At 40.0% G+C, this 22,960-nt stretch overlaps 1 protein-coding gene across 4 annotated transcripts in view; it reads left to right on the top strand.

Moving 5' to 3' along the window:
* Positions 1 to 22,960, top strand: part of kif20bb (kinesin family member 20Bb) — a 136,742-nt gene that overhangs the window by 104,723 nt on the left and 9,059 nt on the right. For 3 of the 4 annotated variants that reach the window (XM_087999025.1, XM_087999023.1, XM_087999026.1), the window contains 4 exons: positions 2,865 to 3,041; positions 3,981 to 4,178; positions 13,214 to 13,309; positions 22,317 to 22,452. In XM_087999025.1, coding sequence (XP_087855151.1) covers positions 2,865 to 3,041; positions 3,981 to 4,178; positions 13,214 to 13,309; positions 22,317 to 22,452 — 607 coding nt within the window. The remainder of the gene's footprint in view (positions 1 to 2,864; positions 3,042 to 3,980; positions 4,179 to 13,213; positions 13,310 to 22,316; positions 22,453 to 22,960) is intronic. The other variant, XM_087999027.1, reaches the window with a different exon arrangement.

Here is a 22,960-nt window from a genome sequence, read left to right on the forward strand (position 1 = left end):
GCCATTGACATCCATCACCCAGAGTATTTTCTGTTACCCTTGTAACCCTTGGTGCTTCAGCATGGAACAGCTCTGAGCTCTGATTTTAAACAACAGACTGTTTCCTTGTTTGTTTGACTTGTTGCCATGAGATGCCTTGTGGTTTGAAGTCAATGTTGAAGACTGTTACACAGTCAGGAATTGTCCAGACACTGCAAACATCTTTATATCTGTTCTACTAGTGGGACAGAACATGCCCGGTGACGAGGTTTTCTTTAAGATATTATTAGTGTATGACTGTCAGGCTGTTGTTTGACTTCTACTTGGGACAACTCTGCTACTTTTGGCACAAGCCTCCAGATTTTGGGAAGGAGTACTTGCAGGATTAACAGGGTTGTGGTTACAGTTGTCATTTGATGCCCAGGCATATGCCAGTTAGTCTTGTTTTGGTTTCATTCCTTAGTTTAGACTTTGTAGTGGATTGTTTTGCATAGCTTTTGAATTTAAATTTTGCCATCTAATTTGGTGGAATTTCAATATGTGTCCCTGGAATATTAGCCTTGAGCTCTGGATTATTGGCCAGTACATTACAACTGCATCATCATTTTCCCTACAATTAATGTATTCCAAATTTTTAGATCCACTTCTACCTTTCAATATTCAACAAAATCATGGACTTTGCATGTCCAATTTGAATTAAGTCTAGGATCTTGGTAAGCAATTACATAATTTTTCAAGAATCTTAATTTGTTTTATATTTCTGTTTGTCAAATTAATGCTTATATGCTCACTTCTGCCTTTTCACATGGCCGGATCAAATTGTTCCCTTTTTTTTAAAACTGCTGATAACAGCTTAGCCAGGTTTAGCATCATCTAACAAAAGTGGTCTGTTTGTACACTGAACCAAGGCCAGTGGCTTCTTCCTGACAATAGATTAACTTATTTCTTCTCAAACTATGATGCTAGGGAAAGCCCCTTTTCCAAGAATCACTTCAGGTCTTTTAATTTTCTTTTTTTATAGATATTTTTATTGAAAATTTAACATGTTTACAAAAGAAAACTAAAAAAAAACCAATTGATATACAATAAAATCTTAAATAAATAAATAACCAAAATCTATCAAACAGAAAAGAAGAAATACCGAGAGAAAAAAAACAAAACTCAATTAACTATTCATCTAACCCACAGCTAACCAGAGTGTATGATTAAATCTCTTACATTATTCAAGAGAGAAAAAAAGATGGATAACACAGAAATTGAGTAGTGATATACATGCTCAGAATGTGTTAACATCAGATCATAACAAAACCCGTATTCGTGCGGGATTCTACTCCTAAGGGGCCCCAGACCAGTCAGGTTCGCCCTCTCAATTAAATAAAGGCCCTTGTTAGGATGACAACATCAATTAACTCTTACAATTTATCTAAGAGAGTCCAAAAGTTCCTTGGCCTTATCTGGTGATCTGAAGTTATACACAGACCCTTCATGGCTGCAGCGTAGCTGGGTAGCGCAAGGAGTGCTGAGTGCTTCTTTGCTTCATCAAACGCCTTCCTCTTTCGGACCAAAGCTGGGGAAAAGTCCTGAAATAACATAATCTTGGATCCTTTATAAATCATGGCTTGGGGATCTTTCCCAAGATTTCTGGAGGCTTCCAAGAGCATCTGCCTCTCCTTGTAGCTCTGCAGCCGGAACAGGACCGGGCGGGGGTGCTGGTTTGAGCCAGGCCCGTGCACTGCAACCCGGTAGGCCCATTCCACCATTACCTGGCCTGATCCAGCCTCCAGATTTAACAGCTGTGGAAGCCACTGCTCGAGGAACACTGTAAGCTGGCTGCCTTCTTCCCGTTCGGGAAGGCCCAGCAAATGAATATTTTTTCGACGACCTTGAGAATCGAGGTCGTTGATGTGATTCTCTGAGGTCCAGACTCGCTGTTCGAGAGTCCGATTCTGCTATGGTCTTGGAGGTTGCGGCCTTTAGCTCCGCCTCTCCAACTCGACGCTCGATTTCCTCAATGTCTTGGCCATGCTTTTGTAGCGTGGCCGACAGTGAATTCCATCGGCTCTGGGACTCTTCGATGAAGGCATCGATCTTCGCGTCAAGTTTGGAGATTATTTCTGCGAGGCACGCCTCCATAGGCAAGTCCCCCGGGGCGGCTGTGGACGCCTCTGCTGCAGCTGGGGAGGGGCTCCTTTCCCCCAAGTCATTTTTACAGGAGACTAGACTGTCTAAATTTAGTACTGAGCAACTAATTACATTAAGTAAAAACTATTTTAAATTATTTGGTAAGTGTGGTGGAAGCGGGTGACCCACTTTGCCCAAGTCTTGGGAGGAGCGCTATAGACTCAGACTTGCTGGGTTGCTGCCATCTTGGATCCCCAGATCTTTTAATTTTAACCTGTAAGTGGCATCCATCCTTTGGAAATGAACAGCAAGTTATATTGCACTTAAATTGCTTTTCCTGTAGACTAATAGAAGTTTCTCTATGATGGATTGATGCAGTCGAGTCGGTTCAGGTATCCTATCATGCAACCATAATTTGGGTTGATTGTTCGGAGACAGTATTGAGAAATAAGAGTGCTGCTCTGGTAAAATGCCAAGCTGAAGATTTATCTCTCTCTTGTCAGGTGAATGTAAAGAATTCTATAATAAAATTTTTAAAATAATTTCTATTAATGACCAAGTCAATAGTTACTCTTCAATTTTTACAAATTATTGAGAGTTAATCTCATTTGCTGTTGGTGGCGGTCTTGGCAAATTGGTTGTCAGCTTTTGCTGACACTTTAGTGACTACTAGTTTGCTGGGAATACTAAGGACAAATGTTCCTTATATCAGTATAAATTGTGTACTCAAATGCTTTGACAAGTATTCTTGAATTTTTTTTAAGGAGAGACTTGCATCTGAGATCATCGAGAAGGATCAGGATCTACAGAAATGGCGAAAAGAGAGGGACAGCTTGGTAAAGGAGCTGGAAGTGAAGCTTGGAGATCTTATAACCAGTAGTAAACAAAAAGATGAAGAAATAGAAAGACTCAAGGCTTCCTCAAGAGAGAACCTAGAAGAGGTGAGGACAGAAGTCTTTTTTTTGTGCATGAACTTTGTGTACACATGCTCCTGGCTGACTTAGACAAGTGCTCATTCATAAAAGTAATAGTGGAGAAAGTGAGGTCTGCAGATGCTGGAGATCAGAGCTGAAAATGTGTTGCTGGAAAAGCGCAGCAGGTCAGGCAGCATCCAGGGAACAGGAGAATCGACGTTTCGGGCATAAGCCCTTCTTCAGTAATAAAAATAAAAGTAATAGTCACAAGTTTATTGGGTGGGACAGGGTGTTTTTTTTTTAATTCTGGGAGTGTTAGGTCAAATGGGCTTATTTCTGGGTATGCATACCCAATCAATATGAAATTTGCAACACAATGAATATTGGGTTAGTTAAAAACCATAAGAGGTGTACAGTGATTTTAACATGGTCAGCTGAGTGATCATCATAGAATTGGCGTTCCCTGATTGGGCTTGTTAATCCAGTCCAATCTGTCAGCCAGAGCTTCCTGATATTTGACCCCTACGGAGCTCTGCTTGTCACAGGTTCCTTGGCCACATAGATGTTTTATTTCTTGGTGGTGAAATGTTAATAAATTTATTTGCACTTGGATTTAAAAAAAGAGAAGTGTCTGCAACTCAGTTGATTCTGAAAGCTGGTTCTGAGGAAGCTGGATCATTGTCAATGACTGTCCACGTGTAAATGAAGGGTGACTTGGTGACAGGATTGCAATCTCTCCGGAGTTATTTCAAAGTGAAACTTTCATTGCTATGGGGCTGAATTCCCATTTAGAATTTGAATTTAATTGTTTTATTTTACATTGACATTGTTCCATTTGACTTTTTGTCTTAGATTTGTTTTGGACCCACTGCTTATTTTAAACTATTTGTATTAGAATCATCTGATTCATCTGACTTTACTGATTTTTTTTTATCCTAAAATGTTTTCTGTCTGTTCATCATCCAGTTGGAAACTGTCCTAGATTCTTCAGAAGTCTCGACAGAAAATGGAGAAAAAACAAGTCGGTTTCCAAAGCCCCAGTTGGAGATTCAGTTCACACCTCTTCAACCAAACAAAATTTCAGTGAAAGAATCAAGTGGCAATTTGATCACAATGAAAGTACCCAAATCTACCAGAAAAAGAAAAAGTTCTGCCCTGGAAGAGGTAATGAATTTGTATAAAATACCTATCTTTCATTTCTACAATGCTTTCAATTTGATTGAAAGCAGTTTTTAAAAAAATTGCTAGGAGAAAGTGAGGACTGCAGTTGCTGGAGATCAGAGCTGAAAAATGTGTTGCTGGAAAAGCGCAGCAGGTCAGGGAGCATCCAAGGAGCAGGAGAATCGACGTTTCGGGCATAAGCCCTTCTTCAGGAAAAAGATTGCTTACTTCCATGTACATAATACCCCTGTTTAGGAAGTGTTGGTTCAAGCACACAAACTCAGCTCATGCTCCACTTCATTACAGACGTACTGTTACATGGATGAGATGTCAAACTCAGCTTTGGCTTAGGAAGTATTTGATAGCACTAGCTTTGAAGAAGTGGGGAGTTAAATCTGGTGCCCTGGCCAATATTATCACTCTGCCAATACCTACAGATTTATCTGGTCATCAAGACATTACTGTTGTGGGACATTAACTGCATACAAACTGGCTGTCAAGAGTGTTACGACTTTGGGATTATGGATGGTACTATATTAATACAAAACCTATGTCCTAAAATAATAGCTTATAATCTTTCTACCAAGGCTATACATGCTTCAGTGGCGTTGTATGAGAAGTGGAGCCAATTGATGAAGCAGAAGTCCTGGTTGAATACCCTTAAGACCATAAGAAAAAGGAACAAATTAGGTCAATTTGCCCATTGAGTCTGCTCTGATATTCAATCATGCTTCTCAACCCCATTTTCCTGTCTTGTCCCCAAAACCCTTGACCCTCTTACCAAGAACTTGTCTATCTCTGTCTTGAATACACTCAATGACTTTGCCACAGAGGATTGTGAAGCCATGAGTTCCACAGATTAACTACCGCCTGGCTGAAGAAATTCCTTATTATCTCAATGGTCAGCAATTCACTCTGAGGTCGTGCCTTCGGATCCTAGTCTCTCCTTGTGCGAAAGTCTTCTCAACGTTCACTCTATTCAGGCCTTTTTGTATTCTGTAAGTTTCAACCCTAACCATCACTCTCGCCCTCCTCACCCTTTTTAAATTCCAGCGAGTACAGACCCAGAGTCCTCAACTCCTCATACGACAAGTACTCCATATTTGGAATCATTTCTTGTAAACCTCCTCCTCTAGAACCCCTCCAATGCCAGCAAATCTTCCATAGATGCAGGACCCAAAACTGCTCACAATATTTTAAATGCAGTTTGACCAGAGCACGGTGGCTCAGTGGTTAGCACTGCTGCCTCACAGCACTAATGTCCCAGATTCGATTCCAGCCTCGGGCAACTGTCTGTGTGGAGTTTGCACATTCTCCCCGTGTCTGCCTGGATTTCCTCCGGGTGCTCCGGCTTCCTCCCATAGTTCAAAGATGTGCAGGTCAGGTGAATTGGCCATAGTGCATTTAGTCAGAGGGAAATGTGTCTGGGTGGGTTATTCTTTGGAGGGTTGGTGTGGACTTGCTGGGCCGAAGGGCCTGTTTCCACACTGTAGAATATCTAATCTAAAAAATTATACAGCCTCAGCAGTACATATCTGCTCTTGTATTCTAGTCCTCTTGAAATGAATGCTAACTGAGCCTGCAAGTTAACCTCACTACTATCTTGAACTAAGTTGCTTCGTTTCAGAGATCTGAATCCTTTACCTGTTTCGAAAATAGTCTACGTCTCTTTTCTTCCTACCAAAGTGAATAACTTCTCACTTTCCCAATTATATTCCATCAGCCACTTCTTTGCCCACTCACCAAGCCTTCTGCAACCTTCCTGCTTTCTCAACACTACTTCTCCCTCCACCTAACAACAATGCCCTCTGTTCCTTTATCCACATCATTAATGAATAATATGAATAGTTGTGGTCCCAACACTGACCCCTTGGAATTCTACTGGTCACTGGCTGCCATCCAGAAAAAGATCTCTTTTATCCCTGCTGTGTCTTCTGCCAGTCAGCCAATCCTCTAAGCATGCGAGTAGCTTGTCCCTAACACCATGGGCTGTTATTTTCTTTGAGCAGGCTCCTGTGCAGCATCTTGTCAAAGGCCATTTGAAAATCCAAATAGGTCATGTCCACTGGGTGTCCTTTGTTTAACTTGCCTGTTAACTCCTCAAAGAATTCAAACAGATTTGTCGGTCGTGACCTCCCCTTCATGAAACTCCTACTTAGCCCTATTTTACTATGCCCTTCAAAGTACTCCTCAATCTCCTCTTCAATGGATTCTCAAATCTTACCAGCTACTGAGGCCAGGAGAAGTAGTCTGTACTTATCTGTCTTCTGCCTGCCTCCTTTCTTGAATAGGGGTGTTACATTATCCAATTTCTAATCCTCTGGGATCCTCCTTGACTAGTGGTTCCTGAAAGATCATCACCAGTGCCTTTATTTCTCTGAGGTGTAACCCATCTCGTCTGGATGACTTATCTGTCTTCAGACAGTTCAGCTTCCCAGCATCATCATAGTAAAGGCACTCACCTGTACCCCCGATTCTCTTGAAGTTCTAGTATGCTGCTGGAGTCTTCCACTTCAAAACTAGTGTGAAGTACCTATTCTTTCCTCTGTAATTTCTTTATTCTTTATTATTACTTCTGTAACCTAATGATCCAGCAGTCCAATGTCAATTCTTGCCTCACTCTACCTTTGAGGTATATTTTTTAAAAACTCTTGCAGTCATCTTTAATATTACTAACTAACTTACTCTTATAATTCATCTTCTTCCCCCCTTTTTATTTTGTTAGGCTCAGCTGTTGTTAGGCTCAGCTTCCTGAAGAAGGGCTTATGCCCGAAACGTCGATTCTCCTGTTCCCTGGGTGCTGCCTGACCTGCTGCGCTTTTCCAGCAACACATTTTCAGCTCTGATCTCCAGCATCTGCAGACCTCACTTTCTCCTCAGCTGTTTTTAAAGGCTTCCCAGCCTTCTGGCTCCCCACTAATCTTTACATTGTACGCCTTTATGTTCCTTTTATGCTGTCCCTGACATCCCTCATCAGCCATGGTTTCCTCATCCTCCCCTTTTAATATGTTTCTTCTTCATTTGGATTAATTTCTGCTGTTTCTCCCAAGTTATCCCAAGAAACTCCTGCCATTGAGCCAGTTCAAAACTACCCTGGTTCCTACTTGTTCACTTGATTTGCATATGTGTGGTGTGTATCCACGTTAGGCTGACCTCAAGGAACCATGGTTCTAGTTAGCAAATAACAACTAGTCATGCTCACATCTCCCAAAGCTGTATTTATCCATATATTTGCTGGGATAGTGTACCTCACCTTGTTAAAGTGATGATTTAGTTTGTTTAAGGCATGGTAGTTTTGAAGTTAATAAAATATTGGCACTGTGAAAATATTAAACATTGCAGTGTTAGTTGAGATCCTCTCAAAAAGCATAAACTTGTATTTTAGATATTACATCTGATTTTGGATGAGGTAATCATCAGTTCCATAGTTTTGATTATTAAACTTAAATACTGTTTTTATTCCCCCCCCAATTTTACAATTACCCTTCAAGAGTATGCTGTCAGGCTGCTGGAAAAGCCATTCCAAAAAGAAATACTCAGCAGCTGGCACTTGTAAGGTACAAAACTGTGTTGCTTGAAAAAAGCAATAATATAGGTAGAATTTTAATTCTAAGGAAATTAATATTTGAACTATAACTCATTACTTCGAATCATTGATTATCCATAACTTGTGTTCTATTTAAATAGAGGCACATATTGGCTCAAGTCTACTTTTAGTAACAATGAATTTTAAATATGCAAAGATATCCATCTGCTTTTATTCCTAACTGAACATTAAACCCTGAGTAAACCATGTTATTTGAAGATGGTGTACCTTTTATTTAGTTCAGTACATCAAATATGACCAATTAATTGCAAAAGAGTATAAAGATTCCATTAGTCAAATAATGTCATACAAAGTCTAGTTAAACCACAAAGAAGTGGAACACAACCATAACAAGATTGGACATATTTAAAGAAGTATCAACCTTGCTCATTCAACAAGTAAATACAATTCTAATTTGCTGTGACATATGTTTGATTTTTAAAAAAACTTTTTTTTTCCCCCCCTCCTTGATGGTGCTGATTACTACTGAAGAATGTACTATGTTAAATGCTATGTGAATACAGGCAATAAAGTGGGCCAGGTTATACAACAACAAAGGACGGCACGGTGGCACAGTGGTTAGCACTGCTGCCTCACAGCGACTGACTGTGTGGAGTTTGCACGTTCTCCCCGTGTCTGCGTGGGTTTCCTCCGGGTGCTCCGGTTTCCTCCCACGGTCCAAAGATGTGCAGGTCAGGTGAATTGGCCATGCTAAATTGCCCGCAGTGTTAGGTAAGGGGTAAATGTAGGGGTATGGGTGGGTTGCGCTTCGGCGGGTCGGTGTGGACTTGTTGGGCTGAAGGGCCTGTTTCCACACTGTAAGTAATCTAATCTAATCAAAGGACAGCTTATTCCAGTGTAAGCCTCCTCTTGTCTGAAGTCCATATGCATCAAAGTAGAAACCTCACCTGACTTCTTTCTCACCCTGCCTCGCCCATTGTTTAGGAGCAAAGAGCCCAGCTGTTACATCTCATTTCCTTTCCTACGGAAACAGTTATAGTTTGCATTTAATTTTCTGTCATTACTCTATATTTTTATACCCCAAATTTTACTTGTTCAAATGTTTTCAATCTCTTTCTTGCAAATTTTGATTAACTATTCACTGCCTTTTTGACAAAAATAATTTTAGAATTCCACTGTTCTCTAAGAGTTTCCTGATTTCACTGATTTTAAAAATAACCTAGCTCTAAGTTCAAAATTGTAGTTGATTACTCAACCAAATAAATTAGCTTGTGCCTAGCCAATCTTTTTTATTGTAAAGCACTACATTAAATCATTTCTGTACTTATAAACTTAAGGAACTACAATTCCAGTTTATAGTCGTAGAAAAGGTACAGCACGGAAACAGACCCTTCGCTCCAACTCGTCCAAGCCGACCAGATGTCCTAACCTAATCTAGTCCCACTTGCCAGCACTTGGCCCATACCCCTCTAAACCCTTCATATTCATATGCCCATTCAAATGCCTTTTAAATGTTGCAATTGTACCAGCCTCCACCACTTCTTCTGGCAGCCCATTCCACACACACACCATCCTCTTCATGAAAAAGTGGCCCCTTAGGTCCCTTTTATATTTTTCCCCACTCGCCCTAAACCTTTGCCGACTAATTCGAGACTTCCCCCACCCCAGGGAAAAAGCCTTGCCTATTTACCCTATCCATGCCCCTCGTGCTTTTATAAACTTCCAAAGCTCCAGGGGAAACACCCCCAGCTTATTCAGCATCTCCCAATAGCTGAAATCCTCCAATCCTGGCAACATCCTTGTACATCTTTTCTGAACCCTTTAAAGTTTCACAACATTTTCCCGATAGGAAGGAGACGAGAATTGTATGCAATATTCAAACAGTGGCCTAACCAATGTCCGATACAGCTGCAACATGATCTCCCAACTCCTGTACTCAATACATTAGATCAATAAAGGAAAGCATACCAAATGCTACCTTCACTATCCTATCTACCTGCGATTTTACTTTCAAGGAACTATGAATCTGCACTCCAAGGTCTCTTTGTTCAGCAACACTCCCCAGGATCTTACCATAAGTCCTATCAGATTTATTTTTCCAAAATGTCGCACTTTGCATTTATCTAAATTAAACTCCATCTGCCACTCCTCAGTGTGTTGGCCCATCTGATCAAGATCCTATTGTACTCTGAGGTAACCTTCTTCGCTGTCCATTACATCTCCAATTTTGGTGTCATCTGCAAACTTATTAACTATACCTCTTATGCTTACATCCAAATCATTTATATAAATGACGAAAAGCAGTGGACCCAGCACCGACCCTTGTGGCACACCACTGGTCACAGGCCTCCAATCCTCTACCACCACCCTCTGTCTTCTACCTTTGAGCCAGTTCTGTATCCAAATGTCTAGTTTTCCCTGTATTCCATTAGATATGACATTGCTAACCAGTCTCTCATGAGGAACGTTCTTGAATGTCTTACTGAAGTCTATATGGATCATGCCTACCACTCTGCCCTCATCAATCCTCTTTGTTACTTCTTCCAAAAACTCAATCAAGTTTGTGAGACATGATTTCCCATCACAAAGCCATGCTAACTATGCCTAATAAGTTCTTGCTTTTCCAAGTACATGTACATTCTATCCCTCAGGATTCCCTCCAACAACTTGCCCACCACCTATGTCAGGCTCACCCGTCAATAGTTCCCTGGCTTTTCTTTAACACTTTTCTTAAATAGTGGCACCACGTTATCCAGTTTTCCGTTACCTCACCTGTGACTATCAATGATACAAAAATCTCAGTAAAGGGCCCAGCAATCACTTCCCTAGCTTCCCACAGAGTTCTAAGGTACACCTGATCAGGTCCTGTGGATTTATCCACTTTTATGCATTTAAAGACATTCAGCACCACCACCTCTGTAATATGGACATTTTTCAAGATGTCACCATCTATTTCCCCACATTCTATATCTTACATGTCCTTCTTCACTGTAAACACTGATGCAGAATACTTGGGTAGTATCTTCCCCATCTGCTGCGGCTCCACACGTAGGCTGCCTTGCTGATCTTTGAGGGGCGCTATTCTCTCCTAAGTTACCCTTTGTCCTTCTATATATTTATAGAAACCCTTTGGATTCTCCTTAACCCTATTTGCCAAAGCTATTTCATGTCCCCTTTTGCCCTACTGATTTATGTAATTTGACTAATCAGCCTTCGTATTCTGGCAAATCTTATTTTTAATATTTGCCATAGACCAAGCGATATCTAGAGCTTATGATGTTTTTAGATTAGATTAGATTACTTAGTGTGGAAACAGGCCCTTCGGCCCAACAAATCCACACCGACCTGCCGAAGCGCAACCCACCCAGACCCATTCCCCTACATTTACCCCTTCACCTAACACTACGGGCAGTTTAACTTGGCCAATTCACCTAACCTGCATATTTTTTGGATTGTGGGAGGAAACCGGAGCACCCGGAGGAAACCCACTGGGAGAATGTGCAAACTCCACATAGAGTCGCCTGAGGCGGGAATTGAACCCGGGTCTCTGGCGCTGTGAGGCAGCAGTGCTAACCACTGTGCCACCGTGCCGTTGGGAAGAGTCCATGAAAAGTGAGATCTTGGGATTTTCAAATAGAAAGAAAGTAGATCAGGATAGCTGGGGTTAAACGTTTTAACTGTTTGGTTAAAATGGTAATGAAGCAAATGGCTATCATAGACACTTTTTACTGTGTCTCAATACATGTGACAGCAATAAATCAAACTTAAAATCAAATAATTTCAAGATTCATCTACAGTTCTTGTCATTTAATATAAGAGCAAATATTTTATGCAAATGGTCTAGTTCACTCTTACTAAATAGAACACTTTTGGGTAAGGAATGTGACTGTTTCATCAAATATCCTGGAATTCAAATAATAAATTTAGTCTGGAGAATCAACTATATGCTCAAAATAATTACTGATGTTTGGAGATACAGTCACATTTATTCTACAGCTGTTCCATTAACTGCATTTATAGCTATTACAGCATTAACAAAAACCTCTCGTTTGTTAGCATGGACGTTTTGCCCACTACCTATGTAGTCACCTGTGCACACTTCCCTTTCCTGTATTTTGACTATGGAAGATGATCTAAGTTTTGGGTAATAAAAAAACATACTGAAGTTTCAGCTCACTTTCTTTTTCAATGTTCTTTTTTTCCTTCTAAAAATTTATTTCCTGTTATAATTTTCTGAAAGGAAAGCCCAGTGAGAGAAATTGAAATTGAACTGTTCATGCCTGCAAAATGACTGATAGAAAGCAAATAAAGAAAATAATGAGGGAGTGAGGAAAACCAGGACCTAAGGTGCTACATGTTGAAAGTGACAGTGGCAAATCACATGCTTTTAGGGCGTAAAAATATTCTGTGAGAGAGACATAACAATTATTTGTAAAGAAGACATGAGGAAACCAGGCTTTAAGAAGAAACCTAATCTGAGCATTTGAGTTGAGAGCATTGTGTGCTGAAAAATATGAACAATTTTATTAATATCTTGCTACAAACACTTGTTTTGGTTGATATGTAGTGCTCCACTGGTGTGACTTGGAAACAGTGGTCAAGAGTTTTGATCAAAACCCATTCTGCTAGAGTTAATATAGCGTGCAAAATGTTTAACTACCTATCTGGGCATTAGCAATTTTAAAAAAGCATTGAAATTTGAAAATTGATTATTCAAAGGGTGTTTCAATATTTATGCTGCTAAATAAAAATAGAAGAGGTAATTCAGATCTGAAATGTAACCATTTCAGATTTCTGTTCTGTTTAACCTGTAGAACAATTACAGATTTGTCATTCAAACTGACATTATTGTGGAGTGCATTATCAGAACAAGTAAAGCTGATAGAAGCTGTTAAATAGTATTTCTATTAACTTGCGATCACCTTTCTACAGTATTTTGATTCCAAATAAGTAAAACTGACAGTACTTTTTCAATAAGATTAGACCATTACTGTGAGAAAAAAAATCTAATTTCAGTCACAGATCTTCCACAATCCACAGATGCAGTATATACACCTGTATTGAGTGGTAAATGCTTTTGACAATTGCTAGATTAACTTCACGGAGGAGAAAGTGAAGACTGCATATGCTGGAGATCAGAGTTGAAAGTGTGGTACTGGTAAAACACAGCTGGTCAGGCAGCATCTGAGGAGCAGGAAATTTCCTGATGAAGGGCTTATGCCTGAAACATTGATTTTCCTGCTCTTCGGATGCTGCCTGACTGGCCGTGCTTTTCCAGCACCACATTCTCCACTCCGAGACTAACTTCACGGGTTGCGCACCTAGAAATTATACTTTGAAATATAACTTCTTTCAGGATTAAATATAGTTTCTTCATTCCACAGACTTGTGCTTGTAATTATGTTGCATTATTTGCTAATGGCTGTTGGTGTTCTTCCACAGTAATTTGAGTTTAGGCTTATGGATATTTTTCATTTCCTTTTGCATTTAGAAGATTGATTGTGAAAACCTGAAAAATGCAATTGTTTCTAGAAGGGTATGCAACACTCCCCTGACTTTTCTTGCTGACACCAGCATGACAGAAGAGGTTAGTCTTTCCATTATTACTTATTTTTAACAAATAAAGAGGGTATAATTTGCATTAGACTCTTAAGTTTTCGAGTCAATTAATATGCAATTTTGTCTTATTGTCCTATTGCTGTGTCAAAAATCCAGCATTTCCTTTTGGATCGAGTCAGAGTGGTCTGTTAGTACTCCTAGACATTATCAATTACTGAGCTACTCAGTTAAGTGTTGGCACATTTGTAGATACAATGCTGGTGTGACTGTTAGATGTTGATGTAATCTGTCATGAATTGTGGCAGTGGAGGTCTGCGAGCATGCAAAACCATCTCCCAGAAATGTAAAGTTTTTGCAAAATATGATTGTTGAAATTTATACCCGAAGAGTCTCTGGGAACAGTACTTGTGCAGGGGTCCCTGTTTGTGTCAAAAGTATCAGATATGATAAAATCATTTTTACATCAGCAGACAAGTTTGCGATACTTTATTTACAAATTTAGCTGAGTAGATTACTACAATGCATTTGCACGTCTCTCGGCAAAGAACAGCCAGGCACTGATGCTTAAAAGGCTTGGTATCGCGCATGTAAACCAATGTTTAAATTGTTTCTGAAAATACTCTGAGGTGTTTCTGGTGCTGTGGTAAGCTCCTGTATTGCATTTTTACAGGAATGACAAGGAAGTTAACTATTCAGTCAAAAGCTCCAACTGATTTTCCCAGTGCCTGTGGGTCTACAAAGAAATTAAGGTGTTAGAAGAGCAGGTTCTGCATGATGATTCTGTCTAGTTGAAGTGCAACTCTTTACCACTTGACAATGGCAAGAGGATATCTAGCAGGCTGATCCAATACACATTATAATGTACTTTCTGTCATTTCATCACCCTTTTCCTGTATGCTACCTAGTTGTGGCCTTACATAGAAAAGTAGAAAATAGGAATATGAGTATGCCATGAAGCCCTTTTTATTTTTTTGGAGCTTGGTCTGCCATCAGTATGGTCTTGACTGATCATCCACCTCTGTATCCTGTGCCTACTTTCTCCCCATACTCTTTTTGTCCCTTTTAACCCTAAAAACAATTTCTCTCTCCATTTTCTTGAAAACATTTAATGTTTTGGTCTGAACAGCTATCTATGGTAGCAAATTCCACTGGCTTCCCACTGTGGGTGAAGAAATGTCTCCTTAGCTCAATTCTAAATGATCTGCCCCATATCCTTAAAATGTGACCTTAGGTTCTGAACTCCCTGGGAAAGATTTCGAGGGATATGGGCCAAACACAGGCAAATGGGATTAGTTTTGTTTGGAAAATCTGGTTGGCATAGACGAGTTGGACCGAAGGGCCTGTTTCTTGGCTTTTTAGAATTTGATAGATTTTGGAGATCTTATTCCTGCCATTCCAAGAATCAGTCTGGTAAGCTTTCATTGTATTCTGTTAATGGCCAGAACATTTTTCCTCCGATAAGGAGAGTAATAAGGAACCATGGATGACAAGAAATATTGAAGCTTTGACCGGGAAAAAGGAGGAGGTATGGCTCAGGTACAGGCAGCAGTGATCAAGGGAATCCTTCAAGATTATATAGGGAATACAGGTGTTTATTGAAGAAAGAAATCGGAGGGTGAAAAGGGGGCATGAGATTATGTTGGCTGAGAAGATTAGGGTGAATCTCAGGAGGCTCTAAGTTTATTAAAGCAAAAAGAATAACTAGAAATAGAATAGGACCCCTCAAAGACCAAAGTGGACATGTATGCGTAGAATCACAGGAGATGGGCAAGGTCCTCAATGAATATTTCTCCTCTGTTTATTGTGAAGAAAAACATAATGACTTGGGAACTTGAGGAAGTTAGTGGTCATGTCTTGGGGAGAGTCCAAGTCACAGTATTGGAATGTAAAAAGGTGGATACATCTCCTGGTTCTGACCAGATATAACCAAGAACACTGCAAGACGCTAGAGAAGAAATTGTAGGGGCCCTAGCTAAAAGTTTTGCAACATCGTTAGCTACGGGTTAGGTCTTGGAAAACTAGATGGTATTGAATGTTGTGCCATTATTCAAGAAGGGTTGCAAAGAAAACTTGGGAACTACAGACCAGTAACCCTAAAGTCTGTTGTGGGTGATTTAATTGAGAAGATTCTGAGAGATAAGTTTTGCATGCATTTTGGAAAGACCAGGTTTGATTAGGAATAGTCAGCTTGGCTTTGTGTGGGAGATCATGCCTCACAAATTTGTTAGAGTTCTTTGAAGTGACCAGGAAGGTTGACGAGGGCAGGGTGGTAGATGTAATCTGTATGGATTTTGGTAAGGCCTTTGATAAGATTCCACATGCTAGGCTGCTCTGGAAGGTTAGATCATTTAGAATCCAGAGGGGGCTTGCAAATAAGATTAAAAATTGGGTTGATGGTAGGAAGCAGAGGGTAATAGTGGAAGTATGCTTGTTGGACTGGAGGCCTCTGAACAGTGGAGTGCCTCGGGTCAGTGCTGGATCCATTGCTGTTTGTTGTTTTTATCGATTTTAATTTGAATGAGAATGTACAAGGCATGATTAGTAAGTTTGCAGACGACACTGAAATAGGAGGTATCACAGACAGTGAGGAAGGTTATCAGAAATTTTAGCAGGACCTTGATCAGCTGGGGAAGTGGGCCAAGAAATGGCAATTGGCGTTAAATACAGCTAAGTGTGAGGTCTTGCATTTTGGAAAGTCAAATCAAGGTAGGAATTTGAGTGAATGGTAGGACATTAAGGAGTGTAGTGAAACAGAGGGGCCTTGGAGTTCAGGTGCATGTTTCTCAATGTGGAGTCACAACCAGACAGGACAGTGAAGAAGGTGTTTGGCACACTGGCCTGCATAAGAACTAGGAGCAGGAGTAGGCCGTCCAGCCCTTTTTGAGCCTGCTCCACCATTCAATAAAATCATGGCTGATCTTTTCATGGACTCAGTTCCACTTGCATGTGCTCTCACTGTATCCTTTAATTCCTTTTATTGTTCAAAAATATCTAAGCTTTAAAAACGTTTACTGAAGTAGCATCAGCTATTTCACTGGGCAAGGAATTTCATAGATTTGCAACCCTGAGTGAGGAAGTTCCTTCTCAATTCAGTTCCAAATCTGCTCCCTCTAATCTTGAGGCTATGGCCTCTTGTCCTAGTTTCATCTCCAATGGAAACATCCTCTCTACTTCTATCTTATTTATTCCCTTCATAATTTTATGTTTTTATAAGATTCCTCCATCATTCTTCTGAATTCTAATGAATATAATCCCAATCTACTCAGTCTCTCCTCATAAACCAACGCCCTCAACTCCGGAATCAACCTGGTGAATCTCCTCTGCACCCTCTCCAGTGCCGTACATCCTTTCTCAAGTAAGGAGACCAAAACTACTCAAGGTGTGACTTCAGCACCCTGTAGAGCTGTAATATAACCTCCCTGCTTTTAAACTCAACCTCTTTAGCAAAGAAGGACAAAATTCAATTTGCCTTCCTAATTACTTGTTGTACCTACAGACCAATCTTCTGTGATTCATGCACAAGGACACCTAGGTCCCTCTGCATAGCAGCATACTGCAACTTTTTACCATTCAAATAATAATCCTTTTTACTGTTACTCCTACCAAAATGTATGACTTCACATTTATTAACATTGTATTCTATCTATCAGACATTTGCCCACTCATTCAAAGTATTTATGGTCCTCTGCAAAGTTTCACAGTCCTCCGCACACTTTGTTCTGCCACTCAATTTAGTGTGTCAGAGTTTGCAGATGACACAATATGTGGTCCCCAAAACCAAATCATTTATATAAATTGTGAATAATTGCTGTCCCAACACTGATCCCTGAGGCACACCACTAGTCACTGATTGCCAGCCAGAATGGCACTCATTTATCCCCAATCTTTGCTTCCTGTTAGTCAACCAATCCGATATCCGTGCTAATACTTTACTCCTAAATCCATGCATCCTTATTTTATGCAGCAGCCTCTTGTGTGGTACCGTGCCGAAGACCTTTTGGAAATCTAGATACACCACATCTACTACTGGGACCTATTGTCCACCTTGCTCATAATGTCGTCATAGAATTCCATTAGACTTGTTAAGCATGACCTGTTGTTTATGAACCCATGCTGCATCTGCCCAATGGGACAATTTCTATCGAGATGCCTTGCTTTTTCTTCCTTGACAATAGACTCCAGCATCTTCCCCACTATAGAGGTTAAGCTAACCGGTCTATAATCCGCCATCTTTTGTCTACCTCCCTTTTTAAACAGTGGCGTCACATTTGCTGTTTTCAAATCTGCTGTGACTGTCCCAGAGTCCAGCGAATTTTGGAAAATTACCGCCGATGCACTTGCTATTTCTCCCACCATCTCTTTTCGTACCCTGGGATGCATTCCATCAGGGCCAGGAGACTTGTCTTTCCTTAGCTCCATTAGCTTGCTCAATGCTGCCTCTTCCATAAGAATGATTGTTTCCAGGTCTTCACCTACCTTTGTTTTTTTTTGTCAATTACTGGCACGTTATTAGTGTCCTCCACTGTGAAGACTGATACAAAATACCTGTTCAATGTCTCGGCCATTTCATTATATCCCATAACTAATTGCCCCTTCTCATGATCCTAAAGGACCAACATTTATTTAGCCACTCTTTTTCGTTTTATTCATCAATCAGGGCATTGAGTATACAAGTTGGGAAGTTATGTTGCATTCATATAGGATTTTGGTGAGGCCGCGCTTGGGGTATTGTGTTCAGTTTTGATCAACTTGCTTTACGAAAGATGTTATTAAATTGGAAAGAGTACAGAAGAAATTCACAAAGATCTTGCCAGGACTCAATGGTCTGCGTTATTGGGAGAGGTTGGACAAACTAGGATTTTGTTTCTTTAGATCCCCCTCAGTCTCCTACACTCTTTCTCGAAGTGTATAAGATCATGAGAGGCACGGATAGGATGAATGCACTCTGTTTCTCCCAGGGTTGGGGAATCGAGGAGTAGAAGGCACCAGTTTAAAGTTTAAAGGGAAACATAGAGGGTGGTATATTGGGTCCAGGTCGATGTGTTTGTTGATGGAGTTTGTGGATGAGTGCCATGCTTCTAGGAATTCCCTGGCTGTTCTTTGTTTGGCTTGCCCTATAATGGTAGTGTTGTCCCAGTCGAATTCATGTTGCTTGTCGTCTGCGTCGGCCCAATATACCGGCCACTACAGCGGACAGCTGAAACTGACAACCGGAAGCGGCAGGGACAGGCCACTATAAATGCCGGAGGAAACACCACAGAAGCGCTTCACAGGAGGCTCCCAAGCACTGAGGATGTCACCTAGACAGGGGACGAAACGTTTGCAACAAAATTTCCAGCTCGGCGAACAGAATCTCAATATAAATGCCAACATGCCACTTGCCTTCTCCACTGTTCGCTGCACTTGCATTCTTACTTTCAGTGACTGGTGTACAAGGATACTCCAGGTCTTCTTGAATCCTCCCCCTCTCTCAGTACATTCAGATAATAACCTATCTTCCTGTTTTTTGCTACCAAAGGAGATGACCTCCCTTATATTCACATTAATACTTCATTATCCAATTGCTCTACTTTTCCAAATCCTACTGAAGCATCTCTACATCCTCTTATCAGTTTACTCTCCCACCAAACTTTGTCTTCTATCATGTCCTCTGCAGCATAATGTATCTGGATCAGTAGGAAAATTTGAATTGTGGATAGACCACTACGATGCAAAGTGTAAGGTCTGGGTGATGAGCCCCATCAATAGTTTGCTTTATCGTGTGAAATAACAGAATCAAGGTGAGCTGTGAGTTGAGAAGCAACTTAATGTGAACATTAAGTTGTCAGCAGCACCCACATCCCATAACGTTGCAGTCCATTCCATTTCGCAGAACCCTCTCCACAGAACTAAGAAAATGCAGGGGTCCTTGTACCCCATTTGGTTTTACACTGCAGCATTCTATTGTGTCTCTCTTTCGGTATTCTTTCCCCTCTGTTGAAAGACACTGTGCAGCATGTTTAGGTGATGCGCCATAACTGAATAGCTAGGACTTTATGTAGTCAATGAAACATAAGTGTGAAGCTGGCAGTGTGAGTGATGAGTGGATAAGAGATAGTATTTGAATTTTAGGTGCAAGTCTTGAATGCCAGGGCTGCTAATGGTTGAGTGATGGAATTGTGGTGCAGTGAGTATCCTGAGAAATAGGTAAAGGATGCCACCTTGAAATGCATAAATTGACTTTGACTACTTGCATAAAGCCATTTGATGATTCACATCATAGGCCAAGTGACTGAAGTTAACCTCTCTGGCTTCCACTTCCTCATACCTCCTGAGAATGGTCTTGAAATACTCTTCTATTTATGTGATTTTTGAGAAAACTTGTAGCTCCGGTTGAGGATCAGGTTGTAAGTTTGCTCGCTGAGTTGGAAAGTTTGTTTGCAGATGTTTTGTCACCATGCTAGGTAATATCAGTGAGCCTCTGGTCAAGCTCTCGTGTCATATCCTGCTTTCTATTTATGTTTCTTGGTCTCTTAAAGTGGGTGATGCCATTTCCAGTTCTTTTCTTAAAGGTTGGTAAATGGGATTCAAATCAATGTGTTTATTGATGGAGTTCCAGTTTGAATACCAGGCCTCTAGAAATTCCCGTCTCTGTTTAGCATGTTCTAGGATGGATGTGTTGTCCCAGTCGAAATGGTGTCCTTCTTTGTATGTAAGAATACTAGTGATAGTGAGCCATGTCTTTTGGTGGCTAGTTGGTGCTTGTGTATCCTGATGGCTAGTTTTCTGCCTGTCTGTCCAATGTAGTGTTTGTTATAGTCATTGCATGGTATTTTGTAAATGACATTTATTTTGCTGGTTGTTTTGAGTTCTGCAACTGTTCCATTTTCCTTACTTAAATTAAAGTGATAGTATTCAGCTGTAGCTTTGTGCAGCTTTCCTTTTAAGAGGGACAGATATTATGAACAGAGGACTGATTTCACCTTGTGTTTTTCTTATGCTGCTTGGCCCCTGTTCTTCTGAAACCAGAAGCATGGTTGACGCATAGCCTATGATTCAGTCATGACTTAAGGTGGGAGCATCCAATTTGCATGTTGTTGATCTTCACCTTCACTTCCAACCAGGTGTGTCCAAATGTGGAGCAATTATTAGGCTTTTTATTAGCCCTATTTTTGCATTTTAGTGTCTTTATGCTACAAATATTTTCTGGTATTTTTGTCACTTTGTAGGAAGGAACTTGGTTCACTTCGCCACAACAGGTTAATTAATGTATGTTGTAATGATTTAATATAATATAATATACTTTTAACTCGTACATTTCTAGTACCTGTTCTATGACCTTTATTGGACGTTTGCACTGATTTCTTCCTCTTCCACCCCTGACATGACAAATTTTAAATGTAACCAGGTTGGAGATGTAGCCAATTTTATATAAATCTCCAATTGTGTTAGATTTGGTAGTAAGAACAAGTCACAGGTTTCTTTAGTTAACAAAGAGTAACTGACTTTTATTTTTACAAATAAAACTTACACAAACATAAGATTATTGATCAACCAGCACAGGTGGACTGTGTAATGGGGGGAACGAATGTTTTACCTTCTGTGATTCCAAATTTGACATAAGGTAAGCATGGATAAAATAAATGATCATCAAACATTCCACAGGGCATTTCAAATAATGAATGCATTGAAGTTAATCCCACATTTCTCAACAGACTCCCCTGTCCTCATATATTGTACTTTAGTTGCAGTCCTGATTCTTTTAGAACATTCACTGGTCAGAGGAGTTCAGTGACCCCTCACTACACAGTTATGGAATAACTCTAGAACTTCCCTGAGACCCAATTACATGGAACTCGTGGAGTTCAGTTATCTTTAGCAGCATAGCTAATACCACCCTGCTAAGCATGAACTCTACACTCTTCACCCCTTTACTGTCCAGTTGCACTGTACCTCTCTGAAAGGAAATATTGCTATCCAAACACATAATTCAGGCTGTATCTAAGGGAAATGTACTTTCAAATTGTATAGAAATGCAACAACACATTTTGCTTGGTACATAAAGTCTCTGCCTTTTAGAGAAACTATATCTGGATTTTCCAATGAATTACTGTGGTAAATCTCTTAAGCAAGGAAATGAAAATTTCTTGAATGAGCGTCCAGATGTATTACTACATTCATTTATTCACTGGATAAAGATGTTGCTGGCTGGGCCAGCATTTATTGCCCATCCCTAATTATCCAGAGGGTGGTTAAGTCAACCATTGTAGGCCAGACCAGGTAAGAGTGGCACTTTCCTTTCCCAAAGGACATTAATGAACCAAATAGGTTTTTCCTGACGATCGGCAATGGTTTCATGGTCATTGTTAAACACTTAATTCCAGATTTGTATTGAATTCAAGTTCCGCCATTTGCCATGGTGGGATTTGAGCCTTGGTTTGAAGAATATTACCAAGGTTTCTGGGTTAGTAATTCAGTGATAATACCACTAGGCCATCACCTTCTCATCTTCCTTTTGAAAAATTAGCTTTTTTTCAGTTGAGTTGTTTGTTTAGATCCCTGAATAATAGAAAATTAATTGCACATTTGACAAATTTATCTATATTTAAAATACTTTATTAGAAAAAAACTTGCTAAAATATTTTTGGTCTGTCCATTTTTTGAGAATGAAACCACCACAGTGAAAAAGATTGCATTAAAGTTTAGTTTCACCAATGTGTAAATAAGGTCATCCCTGCAGTAAAATCATCTTACAAGGTAAAATATTTACTGAAAGAGAAGAGATACTGACAAATTTGTGTACAGGCATTCCTCTGGTTGCCAATGGGTTTAGTTCTGGAGTGTGTATGCAAGCTAGAACACAACACAATATAACACAACTATTTGTAAGTCAGGTCTTTTTAAAATTACACTTCTTTATCTGGGATTACGTTCGTAAGTGCAATCAATTGTAAATCAGGGACCCTCTACACAGCATTCGTTATAAATTTAAATTGGTAATTTTGTGGGTATAATTTGCATTGCAACATTGTCTCAATTGAAGTTTGTTATCTCAGAATGTGAAAAGTACAGCTGGTCGACTAAGAAAACAAGCCTCGATATCAAGTTTTGGGTCACGCCAAAAGAAAGATGGAACACTGCAGAAAATTGGAGATTTATTGCAAAGTTCCCCAACAATTCTACAGAACAAAGGTAAAATTACACAGTAACATGCTAAGCTGTGATAAAATATGTATATTAACTTAACAAATAATAAAAATGTATTACAATCCTGTTTCTGGAGTTTTAGACAAGAATAAAGCTTTGTCCTAAACAGCATTTCGCTTCCAAACTGCATAGCAAGTCCTCATTTTAAGTTGCGATTGTGTTTCTGAAAATGGCATTTTTAAGTGAAACATAGGTTCCCATTGATCTCTATGTTAAAGAGTGGAATTAAGCTCCACTTCAATATTTCTGTTTTGGAACGAAGAATTTAAATGTTAAAATATTATAAAAAGTTAATCCTTTCCCGTTTTGGTCAGCCATCATGAGTCGGTGGAGATGCACCTAAAGAGGGAAGCTACCTTCAAAGTATCCCCAAGGCATTTCAGTGGAGTTGGCTTTGAGTGGTTTAATGCCTCAATGTTGGCTTGTTACCTTTTTCAAACAATGCCTCTCTTGTTGGCTTTCAAATGACCTCTATTTTACCTGATGTAGAGGT

This window comes from Chiloscyllium plagiosum, unplaced genomic scaffold (genome assembly GCF_037043375.1).
Source record: "Chiloscyllium plagiosum isolate Xiang-an unplaced genomic scaffold, Cpla_swu_hap1 HiC_scaffold_22, whole genome shotgun sequence".
In the NCBI taxonomy this organism is placed as follows: domain Eukaryota; kingdom Metazoa; phylum Chordata; class Chondrichthyes; order Orectolobiformes; family Hemiscylliidae; genus Chiloscyllium; species Chiloscyllium plagiosum.